Raw genomic sequence first — 12,518 nt, forward strand, 5'->3', positions numbered from 1 at the left:
GTCAGTATAAATGAAACACTAATGAATTGTAATTATGTAGGTTAAACTGCTGAAAGATACGCTAGAAGCTTGGAAGAAGGAGGTAGAAAAGAAACCACCTACCATGTCAATAGATGATGCTTATGAAGTCCTTAACCTTCCCAAAGGACAAGGCCAGTAAGTTGTTTTCAGTATTTTAAGTTGTAGAATTACTTACATAAACTCCATACACTGAGCAAACTGCGGTTTCTTATGATAGTACTTGCAGCCAATTAGTGGTACCAGTTCAGTGCACCTACTTCTCTTGCAGTGGAGGATTGCTTTATCTAAAAAGAAACTAAGTTTGAAAACCCAACTCCAGCGTTTGAGAGAATAGTTGTCAAGGGTTCAGATAAACTGAAACTGGGGAGAAAATGTTCTGAGCTTCAAAGTATTCACTAGGTAGTTTTACAGGATAAACAGACCCATAGTGAGCAAAGAGCATGGCAGAAATTGACTGTATTCAAAGTAGAACTTGGTTTCTCTAATCATCCTTCTTACCCCTGCCAAATATTGTCCTATTTCTTGGTGATAATATCCTTAGGATTTTTTACCTTCTATCTCACCACTGGTTTCTGACTTCAGGCCTGTAGAGGAGAACTAACAGCACTTTGTATTCATCCTTCAAGAACAGTGCACTTGCTACAAATCACAAACTACTACTTTTACCACTTACAGCTTATTTAGGGTCTTCATTTTGAAGATTCAGGGACTTTGTGCACCTTCTGGTTAGTATATTCAGTACTAAAATGCTTTGAATTTCTAAAATTTCTGTTCTGTGGCCACATGATTACCCCTGTTCAGTGTCAGCTGATAAAGCAGAATTTTCAAATTGAAATATGAGCGCTATGTAGTTTTCACTTCATTGCAGTTACTACTAGTACTGCTGTCAGAATTCAGGCTTATTCTTAGGTTGTTACTCAATGTAATGGGACTTGTTTTCTCATAGGCATGATGAAAGCAAGATCAGGAAAGCTTATTTCAGGCTGGCGCAAAAATATCACCCAGACAAGAATCCAGAAGGCAGGGTATGTACAACACAAATTTATGGTGTTAAAGGTGGGGACAAGTTCAGCTGTTATGTGTACTAGAAATTCTGAAATGCCCACTTAATTTTCTTTCTTCCTTTTAAAAGCGATGCCCTAGATGAATACTAGAATACAGATTAATACTATGAGTGATTTAACTGATGTTAGTCAAGGAATATTAGGATTCCTACAGTAAACTGATGTAATCGGGTCATACCCACATGTTGGAAAGTGTCTGGTTTGGAGTTAACACAGGACCTAAATAAGCTAATTACTCCCTTTCAGAAACAGACTGCATCCTCTACACACTCTTACAGTCAATTAAACTGTACTTACTACTTTTGTCATAGTGGAATTGACATAGTTTTAGGCTCTTGCCTATGGCAGAGTTTAGGAGACAAAATTGATCTGTGAGTCAGTGTTGAGATATTTTCTGAAGTGTAATAAGACAATAAAACTAGTGTTGTGGCTAATAACCTGGAATGTTTTACTTTACCTGTGTCTAAACTGATGCTACGGACTTGTAGTAATTTAGGGGGTTCTTAGCAATTTTTAAGATTATTCTTCTTTATTTGCAGGATATGTTTGAAAAAGTTAATAAAGCATATGAGTTTCTATGCACAAAGTCTGCCAAGGTGATAGATGGGCCAGATCCAGAAAACATAATTTTGATCTTGAAAACTCAAAGCATCCTCTTCAACAGGCATAAGGAAGGTAAGCATGCTGTCTCAGAATGTTCATTTCTTTAGTGGTTATTGCAGTTGGTTTTAATCTCCCCTGCTCTTCAGTCTGTGTTCTGTTTATCTGATTTCTGGCTTGCCACAGCATTATGTAGCTATAGTAAAGGACTTCAAAATAGGACTTTTTCTCCCGTGAAATAAATCTACAGTAAAACTTAATTCAAGAAAGCACAAATAGCTTTTTGAAATTCTCTGCTCCAAAACTACTCAGTTTGAATCTTCCTCTGTATATACCTTAGACTTACAGTTCTGTCTATGTAGAAAAGTCCCCACTAGTATTCAGTTACCTAGATGGCAGATCCTGGGTATAAATTGTCTCATTTTTAATAGCCACGAGTGTAATCTTGCAGAAATGGACTAGTGTTCATCCTCTGGTGAGTAGGCTGCAACACTAGCTGTTTCGCAGCCCAACTAGGAAAGAGGGGTAGCTAGAATACCCTAACCCTTGGCTCTACCTACAGTCTCTGGCCGGCCGTTGCCGGCATGCCCATGTCTTGCAGAGTCAGTGTTCTGCTACTTAAGTGTTACACTAAAATGGTAAATTAAGAACCTTGTATGCATTCATAGCTCTGTCAGTTGTATGGAGGCAGTGACTACATCAGTGTGGAGTAGGTCAGCTCAGTCAGCTCTGTACTGCAAGATGAAATTGTTCTTTAGTACTGCTGACCCCTAAAGGAATGAAAAATATAATTGTTTAAAATAGATTGCCATGTCAAACTGGAAAAGTTATTATAGGCTTATTGTTAGACAGCTTTGCCCGTCCGAGGCTAGGATTGTAGTTGTGTTTCTCGGAAGATAGACAAGCATCATTTGGAAGACTCTTGAGCCTTGCTGAGCTGGAGATAAATCTTTTTAATCTTAAATGAGTTCTTTCTATCAAGCTCTGTTAGCTTCTAGCATGAATGGTCTTACGTAAAAAGGCGTCAGATTGCATGGACTGCTCTAGTCTTGCTCCAATTTTCCTGGGCATTGGCTTGCTTTGATACTTAGTCCTTGCATATCTGATACATCTTCAACTCATAAGTGTGCCATGGTTTAAATTGCTTAGACACTGCATATATGTAAACTTTGACTTTTTTCTTTCAGAGTTGAAACCTTACAAGTATGCAGGCTATCCTATGCTGATAAAGACTATTACCATTGAAACATCAGATGATCTTTTGTTTTCCAAAGAATCTCCTCTGTTGCCTGCTGCAACGGAACTTGCTTTCCATACTGTCAACTGCTCAGCATTAAATGCAGAGGAACTGAGAAGAGAAAATGGAATTGAGGTAAATGGGAAGAAATTTAGTGAAATTATTTACTTTTAATTTTCCACAGCTAAAAATCCTATATCATCAATGCATAGGATATCAGATGCAATTGACAATTGCTTTTAGCCTTGTTGAGACACTTGTCCATTCTTAATGTCTCTTGATGCAGCAGAAGCCTCCTGCAGAGGATCCCTCTCTCTGGACCTTGGTTTGTCTGTTGAACTGTGAATAAGGAAACTACATATGATGTTTCTCTACTTCTTTACAAAACTTTGAGAGCTTTTGCATTCTGTATGTGAAAAAATAGATGAAGGTGAACAAGTCACTTGCGCAATGAAAAGCCTTTCTGTTTGTATTAGAATCAGTCATTTAAGTTGGAAAAGACCTTTAAGATAAGAGTCCAACCATTAATGTAAGACTGCCAAATCCCACTAAACCATGTCCCTAAGTGCTGCATCTACACATTTTTTAAACACCTCCAGAGATGGTGATTCTACTGCCTCCCTAGGCAACCTGTTCCAATGCATGATTCCCCTTTCTGTGAAGATTTTTTCCTAATATCCAATCTAAACCTCCCTTGGTGCAACTTCAGGCCATTCCCTCTTGTCCTGTTGCTTGTTACTTGACAGAAGAGACTGGCACTCATTTTGCTGTAGCCTCCTTTCAGGTAGTAGTACACAGTGATGAGGTCCCTCCTAAGCTGCCACCTCTCCAGGCTAAACAACGCCAGTTTACGCAGCCACATCTCATCAGACTTGTGCTCCAGACCCTTCACCAGCTCTGTTGCCCTTCTCTGGGAACACTCTAGCACATTTGTGTCCCCCTTATAGTGAGGGACCCAAAACTGGACATAATATTTGAGGTGCAGCCTCACCAGTGCCAAGTGCAGGGACACAGTCATTTCCCTTGTCCTGCTAGCCATGCTGTTTTGGATACAAGCCAGGATATTGTTGCCCTTGGCTACCTGGGCACACTGCTGGCTAATGTTCAGATGGCTGTTGACCAGCCCCCCTGGGTCCTTTTCTGCCAGGCAGCTTTTCCCACCACTCTTTCCCGAGCCTGTAGCATTGCGTGGGGTGATTGTGACCCAAGTGCAGGACCTGGCACTTCTTGTTGAACCTCATACAATTGGTCTCGGACCATCAATCCAGCCTGTCCAGATCCCTCTACAGAGCCTTCCTACCCTCAAGCAGATTAACCAACACTCCCCCCTCCAGCTTGGGTGTCATCTGCAGACTGACTAAGGCTTTAGCTCACATGTGGGAATGCTATCAACTCAAAAAGCACCGAAGTCTAGTAGCAGCACTTGCAAGGAATTTTGGTCCTACAAACTATTTGAGCAAGCAGCAGGCTTGGCCAAATGTTTCCCTTCTGCCATTAACAATGGGTTAACCAGCTAATGTTTTATTTTTGCCAGCATTATTCAGTTTTTGTTGTGACTGAACTTTGTTCATCATCCAATCCTCACAGGTATTGCAAGAAGCATTTAATCGTTGTGTAGCAGTCTTGACTCGTTCTAGTAAACCAGATGATATGTCTGTACAGGTAGGTTGCAGCAACTTTGACTGTATCAGCTTCTCAGAAGGCAGTATTTATGGGTGTATATATACATAATACAGTAAAAAGTGTGGTTTTATATAATATGGATATAGTATTACATATGTTAAATAAGATTGTAAACATATTTTTCCCTCCACTTGGAACCAATAAATTACTGCTTTTTTTTAGGTGTGTGGCTATATTAGTAAGTGTTACAGTGTAGCAGCTCAGTTTGAGGAATGCAGAGAGAAGATTACAGAAATGCCTAACATCATCAAGGACCTCTGTAGACTACTGTATTATGGCAAGGTAAGAGCTCCTTTCCTTTACCTAAATGGGTATTTAACTATTATGATTAGGGGAACGCTCACCTTTTAAGGTGGCAGATAAAATAATTGCAGAGAGTGATGAAATCCTTCTGTCAGATCCCATCTAATCATTACAGGATACAGAACTCTAGTGCCTTGCTCGCAGCACTTGTATTTCAATCCATTTGGTGCACTTAAAATGCACTCACTACAATGATTCACTACTTATTGCTTTTTTATTGATATGTCTACCTGACTAGCTGACTGTACTAAATCGGCAGATTAGAACAGAAGGGCTAGATCTTGCATTAAGGAGACTTCTAAATCAGCATAAACTCTGGGAACAATATTCAAGAAGTTTTTGATCCCATTTAGCACTTTAGAACTTGCCTGACATTATATAAATGCTGAATTTTGAACTAAAGGAAAGCTTGTCTTGAACTTTTCATACAGGGCATGTGAAAACAGAAGACTCTAAAATCAGACTGTAGTAATTGATTGTAGATGCTTGTGTGTTCTCTAGTCCCTGCAGAATATGTGTTACCATAAAAAACTCACGTCGGAATCTCTGCCAGCTTCTTGAATTGTTTTTCCACCAGTTCAAAGGAAGAGCACTTCAATAGTTGTTTCATGTAATTAGAAAGAAGCATTGATGAAGGATGCAGACTAATTAACTGGTTTTTGGCTACCAGACGCATGTTGTTCCGAGTACTTCAATTTTCATCTCTGTGCTGCTTAGATAGTACTCTAGAATTAGCAAGTTTGGGCTTTTAAGTCTTTGGTAAGGAAGCTAGTTAGCTTTTGTTGGTCACAAGTACTAAGGCAAACTTTTTTTTCCTTCTTCAGAACATACCACGAGTAGCTTCTTTGGGAGTAGAGTGTGTTAGCTCCTTTGCCTTAGATTACTGGCTACAAACACACTTGTTCCAAGCTGGAGTTCTCTGGTACTTACTGGGTTACCTCTTCAACTATGACTATACGCTAGAAGAGAGTGGTATTCAGAAAAGTGAAGATTCAAATCACCAGGTAATGTTAACAAGGTGCATGTTCTCAGAAACTAATGGTTGTTGCTTGCCATATCTTTCTAACAAAGTAAGTGTATTCAAATACTTATTAGAATCATTATTGTTCATGTAATTCAATATTAACAGAGCAGTTTTGAAAGGGAATTTTGTGTAGTAGTGTAAACACTGTTATTTGGGGTTTGTTTTTTCTTTTTTTTTAGTGTAGCTTGTGTGTTGAGTTCAAGCTGCCAAACCCTGTAGCTTATTAGAAACTTAATGCAAGAGATGTTCTCTACAGTGATAGTAAAAAAGTAAATTTGTGCTATCGGAAGAAAAGGTCTGTCTGAAGCTCAGCTGAAGGGGTTGTCTAGTGACACATGAACTTAACCTGAAATGTCTGCTTCAGAACAGTATTGTCCCTTTGCCCCACAGCTATGTAAGTGGCTTCACATTTCCGTTTCCTTAAATGGTGACACTCTCAGTATGGCACTTTTTCCTCAGCTACTGGATGAAATGAACTTTAAACAGTATTGTAGTTATTAACTCTTCTGTCACTATCATAAAAGGTTTATTATGCTGATATTTGACTGTGCTAGCAGGAATAGTTGTCTGGTCAGAAGTTATTACACTAAATAGCTTCTGTAGCTTTCACCTCATCTTGATGGCCCCAGTTTTTCCTACTTACTAGTGCTTATGTCTAACTGCATTTATCAAGCCCACGACACAGTTATCATACTGCACTGTTCTGCAGCACCTAGTGTTTTGTTAGACAATGCATAATTAGCAATGGAGATAAATAGATAATACAAACTGTTTGTTCTGGTGCCAAAGTGTTGAACAACTCTTTCTGGCTATTGTGATACTTCTTCAATAAGCCATGGGGCTTTTTTTTACAACTGTCTTTGTATTTTTCAGGAGGTAGCAAATAGCCTTGCTAAGCTCAGTCTCCTGGCCTTGAGTCGCCTTGGAGGGTATCTCTCTGAAGAGCAAGCTACACCTGAAAACCCAACGATCAGGAAAAGCTTGGCTGGAATGTTGACACCCTATATTGCAAGGAAGCTTGCTGTGGTCAGTCCTACTGAGGTAAGCATCTGTTGGCCAAACCTTTCTCTAGCAATTTATGGAAGGAGTATCTGGTAGCTTCTAAAACACTGAATGCTCTTAGACCAACCTGATACAGAGAACAGCAGTATAGTTTTTCTTTGCAGTTGGATTAACTGCAAGGAGAAGAAGCTGGTTTAGCCTCAAACACTATAGACAGGAACAGAGGCCTATAGAATATTTGTGAAACAAATATGGGAACGAAGAAGTTGGGTTAATTGTTGAAGGCTTAGGGATGTAATGATGATGGAGAGCAAAGGTTAAACTTCTCTTTAAAAGTAGTGCCGAGGAAGTCATTTACAAAGAGGTACTGCAGGTAGCTGCTGCTCACTGTCAAAAATAGGAGAATCTGAAGTAAGTGTGGCTCAAAGCAGGATAAAGAAAAACTAAAATATAGATTGTACTGTACCAAATAATTTACGCTGTTTTTCCAGTATGAGGGATACTTGACACTTAAGTTGCTTATGAAATCAGCTTGGTTATTAATGAGATTGGATTAATTTGTCATGATGCATGCAGATTACTATGCATAATGACCCACAACTGTTATAAAAATGTTACATTGTGTAAATTCCTTATTTCCTAGACTCTGAAGGTGCTTAACAGTAACACAGAGAACCCCTACTTAATCTGGAACAATGGGACTAGAGCTGAATTACTTGAGTTTTTGGAATCTCAACAAGAAAGCATGATTAAGAGGGTGAGATAATCTTTGCTTTAAATCTCACTAGTAATTTTTAAAAAAGGTTTCATGTTTTGGTACATCCACTTGTAATGCTGTGGTACAGTTAATACAAGTATCCCTTGTTGTCTACTCCTAAGTCACTTCCTTCATTTGGCAGTCATAAAAAGAAAACAAAGAGTTTGCTTGTCTACTTCCTGGACTTCTGTTAAAGCCTTAAGTGTTCTGTACAGTTATGGTTTGTCATTATTGGGTTATAGCTTTACACTTTCTACAAGATTACTTTCTGTCTGAGCTTGTGCTGCTTATCTCTGCTTAAAGGGTGATTGTGACAAGAGCTATGGATCTGACTTTGTCTTCAGTGACCATGCAAAGGAACTTATTGTGGGAGAAATTTTTGTTAGAGTCTACAATGAGGTCCCTACCTTCCAACTAGAGGTGAGAGATAGCTAAAACCTTCCTGTTGAAACTAGTGTTTGGAATGTTAGTTCTTTTTTATCTATCAGTGCAAACAGCATATAAAATTTCCTTCAACATGATCAGCATCTTACAGGTTATCTCTGTGTCCGAGCAGAATAAATTAAAAAGAACAATGAGTTTTTCATAAGATGTGCTGCTTCAGATGTCCTAATGCCTTTTCTCTACAAGCTTGCACTGCAGATGCTTGGGCTTATTCAGTAATTCCAGGAGACAGTGATTCTGCCTAGTGGCATTGCTATCCATCCATATATATGGACAAATGTACACCTTAAGAGTGCTGTTGAAGTAGTGGCAGCTTTCTTAAGGGTATGTGTAGGTAGAAATAGAGCTAATGTTGTCCAGATGTTAGTGATCATAGTAGAAAAGTGCTTCCTGTCTGGAAGAAAGGTATATGTGAAATGTAGAAAAGTTATTCAGATATACTTTCCACGAGTGTGAATATTGTTACAACCCACACCTAAAAATGCTCTCATCTCTAACTTAAAGGTTCCTAAAGCATTTGCTGCAAGCCTCTTGGATTACATAGGCTCACAAGCACAGTACCTTCATACGCTAATGGCAATAACACAGACTGGGAAAGTAGAGTCCAATCAACATGGAGATCGGTTACGGAGAGTTGAAATGGCCCTGGAGGCTCTGAGAAATGTGATAAAACACAACCCAGGTAGGCTTAAAACTGAACTACCCCGATAGGCCGCCTTGGGGACAACCTCAAAAAATGCAGACCTCTGTGATCTTTATCTTCTAGTGAGAAGGAAGCTTGTTTTGCTGGCTAACAGACTTTAGCATTGTTGATAAGCTGTATAGGCTTGGTTTTATTTGGTGGGGTTTTTTACCCCCTGGAGAATGTTATCTGTAGATGTATTAGTTTTGTGTGAAGTCCCATCCTTATCTAGTTTCTTTCTTGAAATGCTGGGGTTTAACTCTAGTTCTAGCCTGTTACCAGGAGGACTTGGATGAAACTTTCTGCAGTCCTTCAAAGCATCTTCACTTGATTTTTAAACTTCCTTGCCTCAAAAAGAACCTCCTTGAGCAGAGTAGTGCATACTACTAAACACATAAAATGTTAGGGCCTTACTAAAGCAGGAGGAGAAGATGCTCTTGAGAGTGGGCGGGTAACACCAGCCAAGATTTATAAGCCGGTGTCAATGTACAGATTGGAAAAGCCTGAGAAACATGATTAGGATGTTCTCCTGTGGTATTATATGGTAGTTCTGAAAGCCACTTGTGTTATTATCATGGCTTCTAATACAACTGGTTAGGTTGCTTCATACTGCTTTCTCTGTATTTGGCGATTATAACCCTGAAGGCAGCTGTCATGCAAATCACAACCCTACTGTGAGCTGGGAGAGTCAAAAAGGGCAAGTGTATTTGAAGACAAGAAGTACTAATCAATGATAAATGAAGTAACTACACTTGTTTAGTTGTCTTAGTTGTTTTGTAAGAATGCAAGTAGCTAGGTAGTCCAAGAACTAGCTCAGTCAGTTGACTCAGTCAGTACCCTCTGCTTTTGAAATATTTTTGACCTGAGACATTACGGAAGCTAGATTAATAGACAGGACTTCATAATTTTCAAATTCTGTAGCAGGTGCTGTCCTGTAGGAGCTGTTAAAACTACTGTGACTTTCTATTTAGACACAGACTTGGGAACACCTCTCTGTATAGTGAAATGTGCGCTTGGGATAGCTGGCAGTGAATACTTGGGCTAACTTGAAGAGAATAACTTATTTGGTCTCTTGCAGGTTCTGAGTGTGAATGCATAGGTCACTTTAAGTTGATATTCTCCCTTCTGCGTGTTCATGGAGCTGGCCAAGTGCAGCAGTTGGCTCTGGAGGTAAAAACCAAACAAAATAACAAAAAAACCCTGAAAAAAGACACTTTTAAAAGCCCCCAGAGCCCCCTGTCTGGATGCTGTATATAATGAGAATAAACAAACCTGATTGTGTAACTGTTAGAATAGTACCTTAAATGTATGAAGACTGGTGTTCCAAGGTGTCAGCTCCTCTGGGGGGGAACAAGTGATAGCTTTTTGCCTGAGTCCTTGCTCCCTTTTTCCCTGAGGTGACAAGACAATCTGGTGGTAGGGATAAATATCGTAAATACTAGTTATGTTGGCCAGCGAGGTGACTGACTTCATACACTGCATCTTTTGAGCAATGTCTTAATAGCTGGTATATAATCAAGTGCTGTTTCTGATCTTTTACAGGTAGTAAACATAGTAACAAGTAACCAAGAATGTGTTAACAACATTGCTGAGGCAATGGTTCTGGCTAACTTACTGGCACTCCTGCATTCCTTACCTTCAAGTATGTACCATACAATTTTTAGTCTTGCAAGGCAAAGGGTTTCCAACTTAGAAATCAATTAGAATGCAGCTGGCTGAGCTTACTACTGAGTTTTAGGTTAGAATGGCGTTACAGTGGGGATGAGTAAATAAAAAAGTTGTTTGTCTTAAATCTGAGAGATGAAACATGAATTGCAGATATTCAAATCATGTTTGAATTGTGTAGTATTTTGTTGACCAATCCTCTTAAGGAATTTAGGTGATAAACATTTAACTAAGAAGTTATGCTCTACTAAAATGTATGATTCATTTGATGTTTCTTAACTGGCTGAATTTAGCCAGAAAGCCCTGAGCTTGCAATCGTCATAAGCTTTATTGTGGTTTTGCTACAGCTTTCTGTTAAGATCTGTTTAATTCATCTTTGATTAGTTAAGAACTTTGTGCCATATAGACTATTAAGAGTTTTTATTTTGACAGGTCGGCAACTTGTCCTTGAAACATTGTATGCTTTGACGTCTAGCACAAAAATAATTAAAGAGGCCATGGCAAAAGGTACAGTACTACATTGAAAGCAAATATTTCTGCAGCACTGGACTTAAAGTAAATACAATGGCTGGCCAAATTGTACTCTTCCCTCTAGAACAATCAATGAGGAATTGGTGAATTCATACTACTTGTGACCAGAAAAAAATTTGAATGTTTTTCTGTCTCTTTGTACAGGTGCTTTAATCTACTTACTAGATATGTTTTGCAACTCAACTCATCCACAAGTCCGAGCCCAAACAGCAGAGCTCTTTGCCAAAATGACTGCAGATAAGCTGGTGGGTCCAAAGGTAAGAATCTTAACAGCTCCCATTGGAACACTTAACTTGATATTACCCACCCTTCTCAAGACGGAACAAAAAAACCTCTTCTGCGACTGAAAGATTCGTGTGAAGAGCAATCTGGCTCTTTCAAAACAGTTAACTCTTAATCTGTGAGCAGGTTTCTAGAAGCAGTTGTATTTATTGTAACTACTATAAGCAGTTCGACTTCCATTTGTAATGACTTCAACTATAGATACCTAGATTTCAGACCTGTCACTGGCTATTGCTATTTAAAATGATAGCACTATCTTATCTGGTGGTGTTGTGTTCTAGCAGTTGACATTCAAGCACTACAAATAACTGGACTTCCTTGAGTTCTCTCTCTGTCACTTTTTCTCATGGTATACTAAATGTCAATTCTACTTGTCTGTTGTAGGTTAGGATTACACTGATGAAATTTTTACCTGGAGTCTTCATGGATGCCATGAGGGACAACCCTGAAGCTGCTGTTCACATCTTTGAGGGAACTCATGAAAATCCTGAGTTAATTTGGAATGATGCCTCCAGGGAGAGAGTATCAACAACAGTTCGAGAAATGATGCTTGAGTATGTGGAGACCTACTGACTAAGCATTTCCTTATCTGAGACACTTTTAGTGGCAATAAACCAGAGTTGCTATAGAAGAACTGTCAGACAGAGCTTTGCCTTTAAAAAGTAGAAGCCTTGCAAGCCAGACTTCGGTGAAAAGGAACCTGTTCACTGTTTGTATATCATACCTGTAACTCAGTGACGCAGGTGCGGTTTGTGCACAATCCAGCTATTTGCTCACTGCTATGAGATTTGGGAGGGGATTACAATGAGGAGAAAATGGGGTTTAGAAACTGGAAGTACTTCACAAAGGTGGAGGGAGACTGAGATGTCAAGTAAGGAACAACTGCTTCTTTTACTGCTTGCTAAAACTTACTTTCTTTTTAAAGGCACTTTAAACTTCAGAGGGACAACCCTGACACTAACTGGAAGGTAAAAGCATACTGTTTTGCTTTGAGTGCGTCCAGGGAGACTGTAAACCAGCTAATAATATATGCATCCATGTAACTCTGACAGGCTTTCCTTTTAAAATACCAACAGGAACTCACTGGTGTGCTGACATAACTGTATTGAATGGATGCTTTTGTTACTAGTTATACCTTGAAATCACACACTGTATTGCCAGCGGTTTTGCCAGTAATACTCTGAATTTTCTCATAGGTAATTCTAAAAATTGTCAACAGTCAG

At 39.1% G+C, this 12,518-nt stretch overlaps 1 protein-coding gene across 2 annotated transcripts in view; it reads left to right on the forward strand.

The window, feature by feature from the left end:
• DNAJC13 (DnaJ heat shock protein family (Hsp40) member C13) overlaps positions 1-12,518 on the forward strand; it is a 55,460-nt gene that overhangs the window by 34,841 nt on the left and 8,101 nt on the right. For both annotated transcript variants that reach the window (XM_055805614.1, XM_055805615.1), the window contains 17 exons: positions 41-156; positions 968-1,046; positions 1,625-1,760; positions 2,873-3,057; positions 4,510-4,584; positions 4,768-4,887; positions 5,733-5,912; positions 6,806-6,973; positions 7,578-7,691; positions 7,995-8,111; positions 8,640-8,817; positions 9,896-9,987; positions 10,360-10,459; positions 10,915-10,989; positions 11,158-11,270; positions 11,680-11,849; positions 12,221-12,263. In XM_055805614.1, the coding sequence (XP_055661589.1) occupies positions 41-156; positions 968-1,046; positions 1,625-1,760; positions 2,873-3,057; positions 4,510-4,584; positions 4,768-4,887; positions 5,733-5,912; positions 6,806-6,973; positions 7,578-7,691; positions 7,995-8,111; positions 8,640-8,817; positions 9,896-9,987; positions 10,360-10,459; positions 10,915-10,989; positions 11,158-11,270; positions 11,680-11,849; positions 12,221-12,263 (2,061 nt within the window). The remainder of the gene's footprint in view (positions 1-40; positions 157-967; positions 1,047-1,624; positions 1,761-2,872; positions 3,058-4,509; positions 4,585-4,767; positions 4,888-5,732; positions 5,913-6,805; positions 6,974-7,577; positions 7,692-7,994; positions 8,112-8,639; positions 8,818-9,895; positions 9,988-10,359; positions 10,460-10,914; positions 10,990-11,157; positions 11,271-11,679; positions 11,850-12,220; positions 12,264-12,518) is intronic.

Source organism: Falco peregrinus, chromosome 5 (assembly GCF_023634155.1).
Source record: "Falco peregrinus isolate bFalPer1 chromosome 5, bFalPer1.pri, whole genome shotgun sequence".
NCBI classification, from domain to species: Eukaryota; Metazoa; Chordata; class Aves; order Falconiformes; family Falconidae; genus Falco; species Falco peregrinus.